The 19,679-nt window shown below is 40.4% G+C and overlaps 1 protein-coding gene and 1 long non-coding RNA gene across 2 annotated transcripts in view; one reads left to right on the top strand and one right to left on the bottom strand.

Moving 5' to 3' along the window:
- Positions 1-12,514, top strand: part of tmeff2a (transmembrane protein with EGF-like and two follistatin-like domains 2a) — a 147,218-nt gene extending 134,704 nt beyond the window's left edge. The window contains exons 8-10 of the mRNA XM_017695088.2: positions 1,684-1,807; positions 8,467-8,625; positions 12,099-12,514. Coding sequence (XP_017550577.1) covers positions 1,684-1,807; positions 8,467-8,625; positions 12,099-12,195 — 380 coding nt within the window. The 3' untranslated portion in view covers positions 12,196-12,514. The remainder of the gene's footprint in view (positions 1-1,683; positions 1,808-8,466; positions 8,626-12,098) is intronic.
- On the bottom strand, positions 1,556-16,813 carry LOC119263613. Its single transcript, XR_005130386.1, has 2 exons — positions 16,624-16,813; positions 1,556-1,877 (listed from the first exon to the last, which is right to left on the bottom strand). It is a non-coding gene; the product is annotated as an uncharacterized LOC119263613 (long non-coding RNA).
- Positions 16,814-19,679: the final 2,866 nt, after the last annotated feature.

Raw genomic sequence — 19,679 nt, 5'->3', positions numbered from 1 at the left:
ATAAATTTCATTGCTTTTTTGTAAATATATGGAGCATGTTTACCAGTGTGTTACGTTACCTTTTCGTAATAAAAGTTTTTTGCCATTTATCTATTACACAAGTCTTCACTTATGCATCCATACTGGGCCTGTTATATTTTGAGCTTAATAAGGCAAGCATTTTAAATGGGAGATGGTTCTGTACTGGAGGCAGGCTAGTCTAGCACAGTCATGCTATAGTAAAATCTGCAGAATATGGCTTGGTTTTTGCCATGTTGAAATGCACTGGTGTCCCTGAAAAAAGGCAGCATCTAAAATGCAGCACAGGTTCAAAATGTGTTTAGTGGTGGTTAAGTTGGTTAAGTTACCCACTAATGCACCTCCCCAAAGATCATGACAGACCCTGGCTTTTGAACTTGCTGGTAACAATATTAATACAACTGTATTTTTTTGGAATGAAGAACATGATATCAATATTTTCATAAGCAGTTTGAAAAATTGACTTGTCAGACTACAAAACACATTTCCACTGAGAATCAGTCCAGTTCAGATGAGCGCAGAGAGTCCAGAGAAGTCAGCAGCGTTTCTGGGCATTGTTGATATATGACTTATTGTGTTTAGGACAGTCTTAACTTTTGTTCTTAACTTTTGTAAGTACCCCCAAGTTTATTGCAATGATACCCATAACAGAAGCATGCAAAGTTTTAATGCAATGCTGTCAAAGGTCTCAAAAGCATCCGTTTGTTATTTTGTCCTTTTCTTTTATGCGTAGAGATTTGTGAGATTACTGAGTTCTTTTAATCTTTTTATGTTATTATGCACTGTTGAGAGTGAAATACCTAAAGTCCTTGCAGTCCCTGGCTAAAGAATGTTATTTTATGCTAAATTTGCTGGTGCATTTTTGGTAAAGTGGGGAGCCTTGACTCATCCTTTCTCATAAAGGACTAGGCCTTTCCTGGATGTTTCTTTTATAAGTATGATTCTATCACCTGTTCAAGACATTTTTTGAAAGTTTCACAATGCCTAGACTTAAATTTGCCCCTGTCCCAACTTTTTTTGGAATGTGTTGCAGGCATCAATTTAAGAATGAGCTTATCCTTGTTTATTTTTTACAATTTAAAAAAAAAAACAATGTTAATAATTAGATACAACATTACATGTCTTGTTTTTGATCAAATACAAATAAAAGATATTAATACAAATTAATGATCTATACATTCATTAATAAATATAATACCCTCATTAAGTGGATGTACATGATATATGCACTCATTAATTGTATATAAATGCATACATGACTGTAAATGTATTGCAACATATCTCTTAATCATTGAATTTGTTTCATTTAGTCCAGTTGCCACAGGTGCATAAAATCAAGCACCTGCATGCAGTCTGCCTTTAATCTCAAATCAAATCAAATTTATTGTATAGCGCTTTTTACAACTGATGTTGTCACAAAGCAGCTTCACAGAAGACTGTAAAAACCCCCAGCAAGCCAGAGGTGACAGTGGAAAGGAAAAACTCCCTCAGAGCTGAGGAAGAAACCTTCTCTACAATGAACCATCTCACACCAGACCACTCTGAATGACTTTATTGATTACATTATGCAGAAATTTTTCTGATGATTCCATTCATTGTTACAATAATCACAGATCTTTTACGCTCAAGCTTAATGGTAACCTTGTGCACATGTGTGTGTTGTAGAAGAGAAGCCTGAGGTGTCAGAAGTGGCACGAGGACTTTACATACCCTGTCCAGAACACTATAAAAACTACTGCGTCAACGGAGTCTGTGAATATCCCAACATGCTCTCCAAACCGTCATGCAGGTATGCAGCTTCAGTCAAGAGTCCACACACAGCTCTTGAGCTCCCCCTGATGTTCACTCTCATGACCAACCTGAAAAGAGAACAAAAGAGAGTCGATAGAATCAGTGGAGAAGTACTGAAGAAGTGGAGTGGGGAAGGTGTAGTTTTAAAAACAAAGCAGCCACAGCGAAGTGAAAGGAGTCAGTAGAAGAAATGAGATACAGGGAACAAGAGAAAAGGAGAGAAGGTAGCCAGAGAGCGATTCAGAGGGTAGAAGAGAAGGGGGAGAAGAAGAGAGAGGGGGAGAGGAGAAGGAGGATGATGAGACGAGAAAGAAGTAGGGATAAGAAAGAGAGAGAGAAAGATGAGGAGAGAGAGAGGTGAAAGAGAGACATGACAAGAGAAGTGAGGGAAGAAGGCAGGAGGAAGGAGAGAGAGGTAAGGTAGAGAAGCAGAGAGAGAAGGACAAAAAGAGATAGCCAGGGAGGGAGAGAGACAGTGAAAGAGATGCAAAAAGGGGGGGGGGGGGGGGGGGTGACGACAGAGTGGGGAGAGAGAGATGAGAAGAGAGGTAAGGAAAGCAGACAGGGGAGAGGGAAATAGAGAGAGGTAAGGATAGAAAGGACAGAAAGGGAGGAAATAGAGAGACTGAGTGAAATATATGCAATCAAAGAGAGAGAGAAGGAGAGAGGGGGATAAAGGGAAGAGAAGAGTGAGAAGGGGGAGAGAGTAAGAGAGATGAGGAGAGAGAGAGGTAAAGAGAATTGAGGAGAGAGGTAAGGCAGAGAGAGTGAAAGAGACAAAAGCGAGAAATAAGAGAATGTGTAAGATAAAGGAACAGAAGAAAAGGAGAGTGAGGGAGGTAAAAAAGAAGACAAAAAGGAGAGAGAGAAAGAGAGTTTAGTTCTGACAGGTGCCATGAACACTCAGCAGGTGTTTCTTAGCAGTGATCTCCAGAGAAAATACAACAGGGGAGTGTGAGAGAGAGAGAAAGAGTGTGTGTGTGTATGAATGTGTGTGTGTGTGTGTGTGTGAGACACACAGGAGAGGATGTAGGTATTTACTAAAACTACCTGCCTGCTGTCCAGTCCACATAGCATAATAAACACACACATACACAGTGCAAATAAGCATGCACACACAATATGCCTAAACATACCCACAGTACACCATAAACACACACAGACACACACACAAACAGCACACATTAACACACACACACAACTCACATTATGCATAAACACACCCACAGTACACACAAACACACCCACAGTACACATAAACACACACACACACATACACAGTATACATAAATACACACATTATGCATAAACACACCCACAGTACACATAAACACACACGTACACATTCACAAGAGACATGAACACATACAAACAGTAGACATAAATACATGCACACAAATACACACACAGTTTGCATAAATATACCCACAGATATACACACACACACACACAGTACACATAAAGTAAACACACGCTTGTCATACATCACCATCCATCTATCCATCCATCCATCATCTTCTGCTTCTCCGGGGTTCGGGTCGCGGGGGCAGCATCCTAAGCAATGAGGCCCAGACCTCCCTTTCCCCAGCCACTTCCACTAGCTCTCCGGGGGGGGATTCCGAGGCGCTCCCAGGCCAGCGTGTCCTGGGTCTTCCCCGGGGTCTCCTCCATGGTGGACTTGCCTGTGACACTTCACGAGGGAGGCGTCCAGGAGGCATCCTAACCAGATGCCCGAACCACCTCAACTGGCTCCTCTCCACATAAAGAAGCAGCGGCTCTACTCCGAGTCCCTCCCGGATGACCGAACTTCTCACCCTCCGCCGTCCTGGATGACCTAACTTCTCACCCTCAGGCGTCCAGGAGGCATCCTAACCAGATGCCCAAACCACCTCAACTGGCTCCTCTCAACGTAAAGAAGCAGCGGCTCTACTCCCTCCCGGGTGACCGAACTTCTCACCCTATCTCTAAGGGAGAGTCCCAGACACCCTGCGGAGGAATTTCAGCCGCTTGTATTTGCGATCTTATTCTTTCCGTCATTACCCAAAGTTCATGACCATAGGTGAGGATGGGAACATAGATTGACTGGTAAATCGAAAGCTTTGCCTCAGCTCTTTCTTTACCACAACAGACCGGTAAAGAGCCCGCATCACTACTGACCAAGCACCAATCCGCTTGTCAATCTCCCGCTCCCTTGTACCATCACTCGTGAACAAGACCCCGAGATACTTAAACTCCTCCACTTGAGGCAAGAGCTTATCCCCAACCCAGAAAGGGCTCTCCACCCTTTTCCGCCTGAGAACCATGGTCTCAGATTTAGAGGTACTGATTCTCATCCCAGCCGCTTCACACTCGGCTGCAAACCGATCCAGCGAAAGCTGAAGTTCACGGCCTGATGTCCCCAATAGGACCACATCATCTGCAAACAGCAGTGATGTGACCTTGAGGTCACCAAACCGGACACCCTCTGTCCCCTGATTGCGCCTAGAAATTCTATCCATAACAATTATGAATAGAATCGGTGACAAAGGGCAGCCCTGACGGAGTCCAACTCTTACTGGGAACGAGTCTGACTTACTGCCGGCCAGTTGTACAGGTCCTGCTTTGTTTGCTACAGTCATAGCAAAGAGCCATGTACCCCGTACTCCCAAAGCACCTCCCACAGAATACCCCAGGGAACACAGTCGAATACCTTCTCCAGATCCACAAAGCACATGTGGACTGGTTGGGCAAACTCCCATGAACCCTCTAGGATCCTGGAGAGGGTGAAGAGTTGGTCCAGTGTTCCACGACCTGGGCAGAACCCGCACTGCTCCTCCTGAATCCGAGTTTCAACTATAAGCTGGACTCTCTTCTCCAGTACCCCTGCATAGACCTTACCAGGGAGGCTGAGGAGTGTGATTCCCCTGTAGTTGGAACACACCCTCCGGTCCCCTTTTTTAAAAAGAGGCACCACCACCACAGTCTGCCAATCCAGTGGCACCGCCCCCGATGTCCACGCAATGTTGAAAAGGCGTGTCAGCCAAGACAGCCCCACAACATCCAGAGCCTTAAGGAACTCGGGACGTACGGTGGGGCAAAAAAGTATTTATTCAGCCACTGATTGTGCAAGTTCTCCTACTTAGAAAGATGAGAGAGGTTTGTAATTTTTGTTATAGGTACACTTCAACTATGAGAGACAAAATGAGAAAAAAAATCCAGGAAATCACATTGTAGGATTTTTAAAGAATTTATTTGTAAATTATGATGGAAAATAAGTATTTGGTCAATAGCAAAAGTTCAACTCAATACTTTGTAACATAACCTTTGTTGGCAATGACAGAATTCAAATGTTTCCTGTAAGTCTAAGTACATGGTAGCTCGTATTTTTGCCCATTCCTCCATGCAGATCTCCTCTAGAGCAGTGATGTTTTGGGGCTGTCGCTGGGCAACATGGACTTCCTACTCCCTCCACAAATTTTCCATGGGGTTGAGGTCTGGAGACTGGCTAGGCCACTCCATGACCTTGAAATGCTTTTTACGGAGCCACTCCTTCGTTGCCTGAGCGGTGTGTTTGGGATCATTGTCATGCTGGAAGACCCAGCCACATTCCATCCATTTTTACTCATTGTTCTCATGATCATGTTGACCCAACAGGATGAGATCTTGCGTGGGGCCCCAGATCGAGGGAGAATATCAATGGTCTTGTATGTCTTCCATTTTCTTACAATTGCTCCCACAGTTGATTTATTCACACCAACCTGCTTGCCTATTGTAGAGTCACTCTTCCCAGCCTGGTGCAGGTCTACAATTTTCTTCCTGGTGTCCTTCAACAGCTCTTTCGTCTTGGCCATGGTTGAGTTTGGAGTCTGACTGTTTGAGGCTGTGGACAGGTGTCTTTTATACAGACAATGAGGTCAAACAGGTGCCATTAATACAAGTAAGGAGTGGAGGACAGAAGAGCTTCTTAAAGAAGTAACAGGTCTGTGAGAGCCAGAAATCTTGCTTGTTTGTGGGTGACCAAATACTTATTTTCCACCATAATTTACAAATAAATTCTTAAAAAATCCTACAATGTGATTTCCTGGATTTTTTTCTCATTTTGTCTCTCATAGTTGAAGTGTACCTATGATGAAAATTACAGACCTCTCTCATCTTTCTAAGTAGGAGAACTTCACAATCAGTGGCTGACTAAATACTTTTTTGCCCCACTGTATCTCATCCATCCCTGGAGCCTTGCCACCAAGGAGCTTTTTAACTACCTTAATGACTATTCCCATGTCTCCAGACTCTGCCTCCTCACTGGAGAATGTGTCAGTGGCATTGAGAAGGTCCTCAAAGTATTCCTTCCACCGCCCAATGACGTCTTCAGTCGAAGTCAGCAGCACACCATCTCCACTATATACAGCGCTAGTGGCACACTGCTTTCCCCTTCTGAGTCGCCTGACGGTTTGCCAGAATAATTTCGGAGCCGACTTAAAGTCACTTTCCAAGGCCTCACCAAACTGCTCCCACACCCAGGTTTTTGCCTTGGCGACGACTGAAGCCACAGATCACTTGGCCTGTCGATACCTGTCAGCTGCCTCTGGTGTCCCACAGGCCAACCATGATAGGACTCCTTCTTCAGCTTGACAGCGTCTCTCACCTGGGGTGTCCACCACCGGGTTCGAGGATTACCGCCCCGACAGGCACCAACTACCTTGCGGCCACAGCTACAGTCAGCCGCTTCAACAATGGAAGAGCGGAACATGGAACATTCTGAGTCAATGTCCCGCACCTCCCCCGATATCTGGTCAAAGTTCTGACGGAGGTGTGAGTTGAAGATCAGTCTGACAGGTTCTTCTGCCAGACGTTCCCAGCAAATCCTCACTATACGTTTGGGTTTGCCCGCTCTGACCGGCATCTTCCCCCACCACCTGATCCAACTCACCACCAGGTGGTGATCAGTTGACATCTCAGCTCCTCTCTTTACCCGAGTGTCCAAAACACATGGCCGCAAGTCCGATGACATGACTACAAAGTCTATCATTGAACTGCGGCCTAGGGTGTCCTGGTGTCATACACCTCAATTTTTTTCCCCAAATGTACTCAGTCAGCCAGATGCAGTTGGATAGCTAAAGTTTACTTGTTTAGTTCTAGCACTGGTGTTATAAGGCTAATGTTGCTAACAAGTAATAAAAGCTTACTGCCCATGAAACATTCAAACTATGTGTCTAAATCATCACACATTCGCCTCAAACTGCATGGTGGTGTTAAGTTATCTTAAATAGATACATTTGTGTCACAAACAACAAAAGTCTATTAGAGATTGCTGAACAGCTCCACACTGGGGCAGTCATGGGCTGGAGGTTAGGGATCCAGCCTCATGACCGGAAAGTCACCGGTTCAATCCCCAGAGCCGACAGCACATGACTGAGGTGTCCTTGAGCAAGACACCTAACCCCCAACTGCTCCCCAGGTGCTGCGGATTGGGCTGCCCACCGCTCCAGGCAAGTGTGCTCACTGCCCCCTAGTGTGTATGTGGTGGTTCACTTCATGGATGGGTTAAATGCGGAGGTGAAATTTCCCCATTGTGGGACTAATAAGGGTCTCTTAATGCTTTGAGGCAGTGGTGTAACAGGCCCTTTTTTCTCTGGGTATCAGCAGTGACTTTTTGTTTCTAGCAGTATCTGAGCTCAGGAATAGCTTTCTTTCTAACCTATTGGTTACTAGCAAAGATACTTTTTCTGATAGACAAAGCACTTCTTGTAAGTCGCTCTGGATAAGGGCGTCTGCTAAATGCTGTAAATGTAAATGTTTTCACATTTCTGTGTTTTTCTGCCAGCGAACCTTTAGCGAGATTAGAAATAGTGTGTGTGTGTGTGTGTGTGTGCGCGCACATTGTCCAAAAGTTCAAACTATTGTTTTTAATGGAGGTATACACACCAGCGCCAATACTCTATGTCGACACATGCCAGCACACCACGCCAAGCACTGTTCATTTTCTCAGCAAGTCACAATGCACCATGCAGGATTTTGCCATTTCCACATTATATTAAAGCATACCAAGACCATAGAAAGCTGTGTCACTTCCATTGTGTGGTGGCATTTATGCTGCTCCTAAACTGCATTAAAACAACAACAATAATAGCAATGGCCAAGTAGAGCTTGCACAGCTTACAAGTGTTCAAAACAACAAGCAAAAAACAACCTTACCTCAGATTTGCTGACTTCTCTGACGATGAATAGAGAAAACATCTCTTTAAAAAGATGATTCAAGGGTTCTTTACTAAAGTATTAAAGACGATGGTCTTTAGTAAAGACAGTGGTTCTATACAGAACCATGAACACTCAAAGAGCCATTTGCATGCTTAAATGGTTGATGGAGAATGTGTGGTATATGGTTCTATATAGCACCATTTCTTATGTAAGCTATTGTTATAATGTCAAGCTTGTAACAATAGAAGAACCCTTTTGGGGCTATATAGAGCCATTTTCAAAAGGTTTCTATATAGAACCATATACAACACATTCTCCATCAATATGAAGAACCAATTAACAGTTTAACAGACACCAAGCACATCTTGGCTGATCTGCCACATTTGGGGTAAATGCAGTATGATTTGATGCAAGTTTATTTCTTTAATGTTTGTTCTTGATCTTCCTGTGGGTTTTTTCCTCCTCTCTGATTGGTCCACACAGCTGTCACTCAGGCTACAGTGGTCCACAGTGTGACACAAAGGAATATAATGTGCTGTATGTGGTGCCGGGTTCCGGAAAATTTCGCTACGTCCTCATTGCCTCCATCATCGGAGCTCTGCAGGTGGCCATCATCTGTGTGGTGGTGCTGTGTATCACCCGGTAGGTCCACTCACTCACAAAGATATATATACACACACTCTCAAATGCACTGTTAGTGTGAAGAAGCATTTCACGGAAGCAGTAGCATAGAAGAGCACAGCGCCCGAAGTTTGGGGGACACCTTCAATATCTTTTCAGTATGTCCAATATGTTCTAATTAGAAATCATAGACTTGATAATGTTAACTGTTTCACGACTTCTACAATTTCCCCCTGGGATCAATAAAGGAATCTGAATCTGACTTCAACTGATTTGAAGTTGTGAGACTTGAAAAAACAAGGCAGATTCAATTAGAACCATAATGGAGTAAATGAACACATTTCAGTTTTGCTACATTCATGGGCATTACAGTAATGCTGATCTGCAGCTCACAGTGGTGTCAGATTCACCACAGCTTCAATAACCAGCCTTTCAGGCAGCAAGATTTTCCCTACACACACAAGCACATCATTCTCCTTTAAAATTCTTCAGTTCACACTCTGTTATATGGAGAAGGCAACACACACAGGTCTTCACAGCGTGACCTCCAGTGGGAGTGTGTTTAGTTCCGGTGGGAGGCTGCTGAATTAAGACTCAGTTAAAGGTCAGCAGATAAGGGTGCCTGTGCAGCGATTAAACTTAAATCCCCTCCTTTCCTGAATAACCTTCCAAATGAACAATCGTTTAGCTTAAAGATGCTCTGCAAATACTGCCGAGGACCACCAGGGGGAGCGTAAACTCCCAGATTAATTCATCGGATGGATGGACGCAATAGTGGACCGGCCATCTGGAGCAGCCGGAGAATTCCTGGCGGGTCTGTCGATCTGCGAGCAGATTGGCTAAGGCGAAGTCAGCACAAATATAGACAAAAGCTGCAAAAATTTCTGAAAGGTGAGGGAAAAACTAAATATCTCAACAGGACCTTGGAGTAATAGCTCCCTTCTGCACTTCCACACCAAAAGAAACACCATAAACAGTGTATAGCCCATGGTATGACACCTACACATAGCAATCTTGCATCTGAATATTGCTCTTTTATGCATTTAAAGGGGAATCCTACTGATTTTTCTACATTTCTGAATAATTCAGTTAGAGTGGTTTGATGTGAGATGCACCAATCTGAAGTTAGAACTATTCACTGTGGTGGTGTTAGGAATCAGACATCTAAACATTTAAAAGGGAATTACAACATTTGTGCAAATGTTCTGCATAGTTCAGTGGTTGAGTCATCCAGTCTTCTTTAGGTAACTAAAAGTGGTTCTTCTATGGCACATATTTTGCAATATTAAGTATTTTAGAGTAATTCAGTGCTATTTCTTATAAACGGATTTGCACATCACTTTCAAGAAATGTATCAGATTACAGTCATTTTTGGTGAAGTTTTGCTGCTAAAATCAACATTTGTGTTCACTTGGCCCCTCAGCCCTTGGAGGGGTTGTTTACTGAACTTCACTCGGGCTAATACAGTAATGGAAGATATAGAATAGCAAGAATGATGGCCAGAGTTTCACACTTTGCCGGATGCAAGTTGCAAGTTTGAACACTAGTATTTCTCAGTTTCCACCACTACTAGAATGCAGCATTAGCATTTTTTCTTACTGACATGGGGCTCACTTGTAGAGCAAAATGGCAAGAATCGTTTAGATCCTGAAACAAAAATAAATACATGAATCAATGAATGAATGAAGCTGGACCACATCTGCCAAGGCCTCTAAAGCTAAAAAGGCAGCATCTAGCCTTTGGCTTCTTGTACCTAGACTATGAAATGAATAAGTAGACTAATTCATAGCTGTCCGTTATATTTTAGTCCTAATATTACAATTGCTGCATTTTTGCCTCTGTTCTTTGTAAATGTGGGGTAACCATTTAACACATGTGCCATTTCAGAGTATGTCTGTGTTATCCCACATTTACAGACAACTGTACAGGCGAAAACACACAAGTACAAAATACATATCTACAGACCATCTAAATATCTGACCATCTAACACCATTCACCTAATTTTTCACTGTATAATCAGTACTGCTAGCCTTTTGGGGCTCCTACCCGCGTGTATAGGCAGTATTGGTTAAACACGTTATTTAAAAAACTGGAATCACTGTTTTGCACTTATATCATGATTGTACCACTAGATGGCAGTACAGGATTAGTGAGTTTCCATTTCACAGTACAAATACATGCCACCTATATCTCCCTTTGCATAGTTGCCAAGCCTAAATTTGTAGTTTTCTGACATAACTGTTACTATATATGTGTTACTATTAAATGTATTACATTAAACCACTTGTTCTTCACTGCTGTGCCCTGCTTTAAAAGTTGCATCATGCTGTATGCAGTCGCAACATGCCTTGTACCACCCAAAAATGACTTTTGTCCAAGCTGATTGAAATACAGCTCTTACGTGTTTTTTTCTCACACTTTCTCTTATTCACGTCTACAGTCACCCACCCAAGCAGGACAATAGGCAGGACCACTGTAACTGATCATAACTAAGAGAAATTCATGGCACATTCTTTAAAAATAGGTATCAAAAGGGTTCTATGCATTACGTTATAGAAGAACCATTTTGGGTTTCCTTAACAATCTGTCAATGGATGGTTCTTTAGAGATGTTTAAGGAACTTCAACATAAAATAAAATTTCCGCACAATAAAAAAGTTGTGTGGAAAATCCTTACATTGTATACCACCATTTTTTCTAAATTTCTGCATAACTTAATCATTGAGATGTAAACACTCAGATGACATTCAGAGTCATTTAGAGTGGTTTGGTGTGAAATGGTTAGTTGTAGAGACGTAGATTTCTTTACAGTGTTTTTTTATATGGAATGTTGGTGATGGTAAAAAATTGTAAAATCCGAAATAAGTTTTCTTTCTGGACTATTTTGCCTCAAAACACCCTGCATGTGTCCCTCCACCAAGAATAGCTTTTAAAACATGTATTAGTCAAAAACAATCTATCCAAAATATCCATAACCATCTCATGTAATAACTTCCTGTGATGTGGCTCTTAGAGGCATTAAAATCTTTACATGTCTGGTTACTATCACCGCCACTATGAACACTCATTTTATATGACTTTTATATGTAATCTTGATAATAGTGGTAAATCTGAAAAATAGTTTTCTTTTGGGACTTTTATTTTACCTCACAATGCCCAGCATGTATCCCTCCATGATTTGTGTATTTAGAAAAAATACATTTCATTCCAAAATTTTATTTCAAGCCCACCGTAAAACAAGGATCAATCAGTGTATCAGTGTTTCGTATAAAAACTTTCTGTGAGGGAGATGTCTGAGGTGGACATCTGGTTCCTATCACCACCACAATTCTGACTCTGTACATTTAACACCAAACCATTCTAAAAAAAATTTTTCTGAAATGTACAGACTTTTCCATAAACATACAAACTGTTTGGGTGAGTTATTTATGAATATGAATTCCCAGTCAGTGAGAAACAATTTTCTCATTTTCTTAATTTTTCACTCTGTACAGGAAGTGCCCACGGACTAATCGAATCAACCGGCAAAAGCAAAACGTCACGCACTATAACTCGGAGAACACCCTGCGCGCCTCCACCCGCCTCATCTAAGCGGCAGGAGCAAAGAACCATGGCAAAACGTAGAGAACCGTGAGGACATAGGGACACAATAGCCACACCGGACCACGCCAGACCACTCAGCTGAAGGGAGGGAGGAAGGGGGTGGCCATGGTGTGGCTGCAGGGGAGGAACGGAGGGGACAACACGCGATGCCTTGCACCTGTGGCACAGGACACAAAACCTGAGAGGATATTAGGACACCACGTTAGGAAAAGTCCTTCTATTTGGTTATGTATGGGTAATATTTCCAATAGTTTCTTTGTTTGTCTCGATGGGGTCTTTTTTCTGTAAATGTAAATAAATAATTTATATCACAAAAAATTATGGTAGCACATGACTGTATGTTTATGGTGGATGCCGATATGGTAAAAGGATACGGGTTCCTGACCTTCATTCTGGCTGATGTCACTGACTTCATTCACAAAGAAGATCATGGTTATAATTTATATATAAGCTTTTAGGTTATAATTTAATAATTTACCCAGCCCAGTCCGATGGAGTAATGAAACCTTTTTGTTATACCCGTCGTCACCACTAGGGGGCAAAAAAGTTAATCTGCATTGTAAATCTGTGTGCTTCAGGCATCTAAGATCAATTTTAACATTGTCCAAGGGCTGACCATCAAATAATGGAGAGGGGTGCAGCTTTGAATTGCTAAGTAGAACGATGAATCGTCTCCCAGGTTTTGTAACAAACTGATGGTTTGTGTTGAACTGACACAACCATTTTTAAATCAACTCCTTGACAGTTGTTTTTAATACCCATCATTTTTTTACCTTCCCCAAACGTTCTTATGTTGATGAGGACCACAAGTGGATGGTAGATGCTAATATATTTGCTTCTACTCAAGTATATTTATGAGAAAAAGTACAATCAGTTCTTATTTGGCCATTAGCACTTAATTCTGTTTTTTTGGATCACCTGGGCTGTTTTGCTGTTACACTTTCGTTTTATAGGCAGATTCCAATTTCTTTAGAGGCAAATTGTCTAATGGCTTTTTATTAATTTTTTTAACCCGAAGGTCATATTATGTGGGCTAAATGAACACATGAAATGCACTAGCACATTTTGAGTACTTTCTATGAGCCAAAATTGCAACATAAGCAACATTATTTGTTTTTTTCTAGTGGGATATTTTAAATTCTTGCATGAAAAATCAGTTGTTTGTTTAAATAATATAAATCAGCTCTTCACAGATGAAACATCATGATAGATCTTCTTGTCCTTTATCAGTGGCGGAAAATGGACTTCTGAAAGAAGGAAACATTGATAGAATTCAACAATGACAGAATTCAAAAGGAGAAACTCCCAAAGAGCATGAGGAACTAACTAACTAACAGGAACCAACACTCAAAAGCTGAACCACCTTAAGAGAACACAGGGAAGAACCACTGAAAGGAACCAAGAATCCCCTAAGAGCATGGGGAAGAACCATCAAGAGGATCTGGGCTCAAAAGGAGAACGAACCTGAGTAAAAGAGCATGAGAAATAACCACTAACACAAACCAAGACTCAAAAGGAGAAACTCCCTAAGAGCATGAGGAGGAACAACTGAGAGGAACCAAAACTCGACAGGAGAACCCATTCTCCTCTGAACTGTACTAGATTGTGTAAGGATACAGGTAGATAAGTTTACAAGACAGATTAAACAGTGTACACACTGAATTGCATTTTGCTGTAGGTACAATCAGTATACAGTATATCATTTACATACAGTCATTTAGCATACTGACTTGAAATATACTAACAATGGAACCCAAGTTAGCATGTGATCTAGGCCAACAATTACACATGCATTTAAATGTACATATATATTTACATATTTCACACATATGTGTAATATACACTGACTGGAAAGAAGTCTTTAAAGAAAAGCCTTCCTAAGATCACAAAGAAGAACCACTGAGAGCAACTGAGACTCAAAAGGAGATACTGCCTAACAGCATGAGGAAGAACCACTGAGAGGAACCAAGACTTAAAACAAGAACCTTTCTAAGATTATGAGGAATATTAACTGAGAGTGTGCTGTTATGAGTGGATCAGACCCAAGTTTTTAAACACCTCAGTGTCACTGATGGTCTGAGAATAATACACCAACCAAAAATATCCAGCCAAGAGCATCCTATGGGCAGCATCCTGTAACCACTGATGAAAGACTAGAGCATGATCAACACAAATTGTGCAGCAATAGATGAGCTGAAACGTCTGACTTCACATCTAGAAGGTAGGCCAACAAGGTAGGAGTGTCTAACAGAGTGGACAGTGAGTAGACACAGTGTTTAAAAACTCCAGCAGTACTGCTGTGTCTGATGCACTCATACCAGCACAACAAACTAACATGCCACCACCATGTCAGTGTCACAGCAGTGCTGAGAATGATTCAGCACTTAAATAATACTTGCTCTGTGGCGGTCTTGACCACTGAAGAACACAGCTAACAAAGTATGCAAAGAAATAGGTGGACTACAGTCCGTAATTGAAGAACTTCAAAATTAAAATTAAAAAAAAAAAAAAAAAAAAAAAAAAAAATATATATATATATATATATATATATATATATATATATATAGATAGATAGATAGATAGATAGAATCTATCTATCTATCTATCTATCTATCTATCTATCTATCTATCTATCTATCTATCTATCTATCAATAGAGCACAATCAGTGGCTGACTAAATAATTTTTGCCCCACTGTATATATATATATATATATACAGTGGGGCAAAAAAGTATTTAGTCAGCCACTGATTGTGCAAGTTCTCCTACTTAGAAAGATGAGAGAGGTCTGTAATTGTCATCATAGGTACACTTCAACTACGAGAGACAAAATGAGAAAAAAAATCCAGGAAATCACATTATAGGATTTTTTAAGAATTTATTTGTAAAAAGTATGGTGGAAAATAAGTATTTGGTCACCCACAAACAAGACCCACGCAACACCCACGCAAGATCTCATCCTGTGGGGTCAACATGATCATGAGAACAATGAGCAAAAATCCCAGAGCTACACGGAGGGACCTGATGAATGACCTGCAGAGAGCTGGGACCAAAGTAACAAAGGCTGCCATCAGTAACACACTACACCGAGAGGGACTCAAATCCTGCTGTGCGAGGTGTCCCCCCCCGCTTAAGCCAGTACATGTCCAAGCCCGTCTGAAGTTTGCAGAGAGCATATGGATGATCCAGAAGAAGATTGGGAGAATATCATGTGGTCAGATGAAACCAAAATATCTGGCTGGTAAAAACTCAACTCGTGGTGTTTGGAGGAAGAAGAATGCTGAGTTGCATCCCAAGAACACCATACCTACTGTGAAGCATGGGGGTGGAAACATCATGCTTTGTGGCTGTTTTTCTGCAAAGGGCACAGGACGACTGATCTGTGTTAAGGGAAGTATGAATGGGGCCATGTATCGTGAGATTTTAAGCCAAAACCTCCTTCTATCAGTGAGAGCACTGAAGATGGAACGTGGAACTGGGTCTTCCAGCATGACAAGGATCCCAAGCACACCGCTCAGGCAACAGAGTGGCTCCGTAAAAAGCATTTCAAGGTCATGGAGTAGCCTAGCCAGTCTCCAGACCTCAACCCCATAGAAAATTTGTGGAGGGAATTGAAAGTTGCCCAGCGACAGCCCCAAGACATCACTGCTCTAGAGGAGATCTGCATGGAGGATTGGGCCAAAATACCAGCTACAGTGTGTGCAAACCTGGTGAAAACTTACAGGAAACGTTTGACCTCTGTCATTGCCAACAAAGGTTATGTTACAAAGTATTGAGTTGAACTTTTGTTATTGACCAAATACTTATTTTCCACCATACTTTTTACAAATAAATTCTTAAAAAATCCTATAATGTGATTTCCTGGATTTTTTTTCTCATTTTGTCTCTCGTAGTTGAACTGTACCTATAGCAAAAATTACAGACCTCTCTCATCTTTCTAAGTAGGAGAACTTGCACAATCAGTGGCTGACTAAATACTTTTTTGCCCCACTGTATATATAAAACTGTGGCATTTTGGAATATTTAAATATATGCACATAGATGTCAATATATTGAAATATGTCTCAGTGGTCATAACAAAACTAATTTCTCCATTTTGGTCACTTTTCTTTTTATTAGAAATAATTAGAAATTGTCAGCTACCCTAAATAATTTCATGGTCATCCAAAATTATACAGAATAAATAATTTTCCTTTAAAAGTTAAGAATGTTTTTCCTTCTGTAAAGTTACTTTTCTGGAGATACAAAAAGGTGGAGTTTTGTTCAGACAGTGACAATATGCACGTGTGGATGAAACATGTACTAGTGGAAATTTTTCATATTTAATGTCAAATGTATATGGAAATATATTACAATCTTGGCACGTTTTAAAAAATATATGGAAATATATTCTCTGTTCACATGGGATAATACCCACCAAAGGTCAGGAGGAGTGCAGGAACCCTGAGGACTGTGGAATTCCTGACATTCCCAGTCGGCTGAGGATCTTCCCGGTTCACAGACAGCTGCTTGTGGAATCCTACCTCATCCTGTTCTGGGAGGAAAGGTTGAACAGGAAACCTTTAGTGTGCGGGTGGGTGTAAGATGTTCCCTGGGAACTGTATTACAATCAGACAAAGAGACAATGAGACATGTCCCCCGGTATCAAAATAATGCCCTTTTTCTGTTTACTTGACATCAGAGTGGAAGTTACATAACTTTAATATAGGAAAGAATTTGGACGCTCACTGAGTGCACCTCATGTCTCAGAGGCTCCCTGATTTAATATACGCAAATACACTCTTTACACAAAGCTACACTCTTTCTGCTAAACAGACCTAAACAAGTGCTCTTGAAAATCCACTGTGGTTCAGGATTGTTCCAGCACAGCATTTAGCTCACACTTCGATAGAAAGAGCATTAATAATGAGTAACAATGACACATATAGGTTACATTTGCATCAGGTTTATTTCATTCTTTTAAAACATGGTTGTTTAAGTGTTCTTTGGTAAAACAGTGGTTCTATACAGAACCATGAACACATCTGCTTGCTTAAATGGTTCTTTGCATTAAAGATGTGTTGTATATGGCTCTATATACAACCTTTTGGTTCTATTTATACAAGCTTGACATTGTAACAGTTGATCTGAAGAACCATTTCACCATGCAAAGCAGGCAAAAGTGTTTGTGGTTCTATATAGAACTATGCTTATTTATACTTAAATATAGTTTACTTATTTAGTTTTCCATTACAGTTAGTTTTAAGTTACGCATTATTGTTTGTTTTAGTTTGAGTTTTTATTACTTGAATAAAGAATAGATAGATAGACATAGATTAAAATTAAGACAACACTTTCTTTAAAAACCAAACACTTCTAAACTGTTATTTACAGACTGAAAAAACTGTTTTATTCTCAGTAATTCTATTCAGTTTTACAGTGAATATTATAGCTTTTGTTTAGTGTTTGTGTTGTTATTACATTTAATGAGCATAATTTATATCGATAGTTGTTTTAGTAATAGTTTTAATGAACTATAATAACCCTGATTTCCATATATGCAAAAACCCATAGTTGATAAAAGGTTCAGTTGCAAAAGTTTTTCTTTGATGATTGATTCTTTATCTAGAACAGCCATAACGACGATGGCTTTATAGTGTCACGGGCAATGGCAACTGAGTCAGCTGTTAACAGATGCCTACCAACATGCTCTGAAAATGATCATTAATTGTTTTAAAGTATGGCTTTGAAAGTTGTTGTTGTCAGCATTACTGATTCACTGATTCTTTTATATAGCACACAATGTCATGGTGGTAATTGTGTCTGGTGCATCAAGATGCACAATGTAACACAATTGCAATAAACAATATACAGTACAGTATACAATTTATAACATTTAGTGTTGTAGAATCATGAAAAATCACACAGTAATTTAATTTGTACATTCTTACGAAGGCTTGAAATCCTAGACATACTATAATGATGTGAAGGAAAAAAACTGTTCTTAAAGCAGATTGTCTTTGTTTTTAAAGATCTACTGTGTCTCCCAGAAGAAAAGAGTAATTGGTAATTGTTCTTTTTTCTCGCTTAAGACTGAGTATAAAGAGAGCTATTCCAGTGATCTCTGAAGCTTTTCCAACAATTCTTTGCAATTTATCTTGAGTTTGAATATCTGTATTTCCATATCAAGTTAATTACATTTAATAACAAATCTAAATATAAGTACTGTAGATAATATAGACCTATTACCCAGGTACTCTACAATTCAAAAGTTTGGAATCTCTTTTTTAATATGTCAGTCCTAGGGCAGATAATTTGACAAAAGAAAATATAAATAGCTCACTACATTATAGGATCATTTAATAACTTCTTGTAAACCAAATTCCTGAAATAATAAAAAAGCATCTAAAAATACCTGTTGTTGAATATTTAATTACACATTGTATAAGTAAGCAACAATAATACAATATCATTATGGAAAACTTTTCAACAGTAGTAGTAGCAGTTAATCATCAGTAGTAGTAATCATGTTTTTGTTTTTTTTTACTTTCTGTAATGTATATGAGGACATTTTAGGTTTTTGGAAACGTTACATGTTTTACAGATACTACTGAAGTAACTGATGGTAGTAAGAGCCATGAGAATGAAAATGTGTAATAATGAAGGTTGAATTTGGAGGACTGATGCTGTAACCATGCAATATCCAGGTACTGAAGTGGAACAGCAGATTACTCAGGGACTGAACAGAAACAAAAGGGGCCCTCAAATACACCCATGAGGAACTTACCACAGGTAAATGGAAAAGCCCTAGAGCCAATTTGCCAAAACAAGAACACTCTACCTGGTGAAAACATAATTAACACACACATATACACACACACACACACACACATATACAACAGCCACCAGGTAACACGTTGTTTGGATAGCCCACTGTAAATGCTTTGTAGATGCTGATCTTGCATTTAACTTACATTTAACTAATTATTATCTATTCAAATTTCCTTAGCCCACGCTAAACCTTGACCTAACTTGAACCCTAACCTCAACCCAAAACCTAAACCTAACTCCCATACTAAAAATTTGTCTGGCCCAAGTGTTGGCCACATCCTTGTGTTTGTTTTGTCACAGTATATGGCTGGGTCCTCAGCCCAGAACTGGCACATACACTATGAAAGGAGCAGAGCTAATGGATGTGACTCAAATCTGGCCCAACTACATAGTTGGTCTACAACGTTCATGCCAGAATAGACCCACAAATATGAGGCAAGACCATGTCAATCTGTACAACATCTGGCCATATTCTGGCCTACATGTCTAACATTTGCTCAGTAGTCAACCGGCAATTGCAAAGGGAAGCCAAAAACTGTCTGCTATTTATCTGTAACAGGGAGCGAGGAGGCAGATGCATATGCGGAGATAAGCGAGTTTTATTTCGGGCAAATCCAGGTTCAAAAAGCCAACACGAAGAGATTACATAACAACAAGGCTTAC

Source organism: Pygocentrus nattereri, chromosome 6 (genome assembly GCF_015220715.1).
Source record: "Pygocentrus nattereri isolate fPygNat1 chromosome 6, fPygNat1.pri, whole genome shotgun sequence".
Classification (NCBI taxonomy): domain Eukaryota; kingdom Metazoa; phylum Chordata; class Actinopteri; order Characiformes; family Serrasalmidae; genus Pygocentrus; species Pygocentrus nattereri.
The sequence above is the reverse complement of the archived record's forward strand: the minus strand, read 5'-3'. Positions and strand labels throughout refer to the sequence as shown.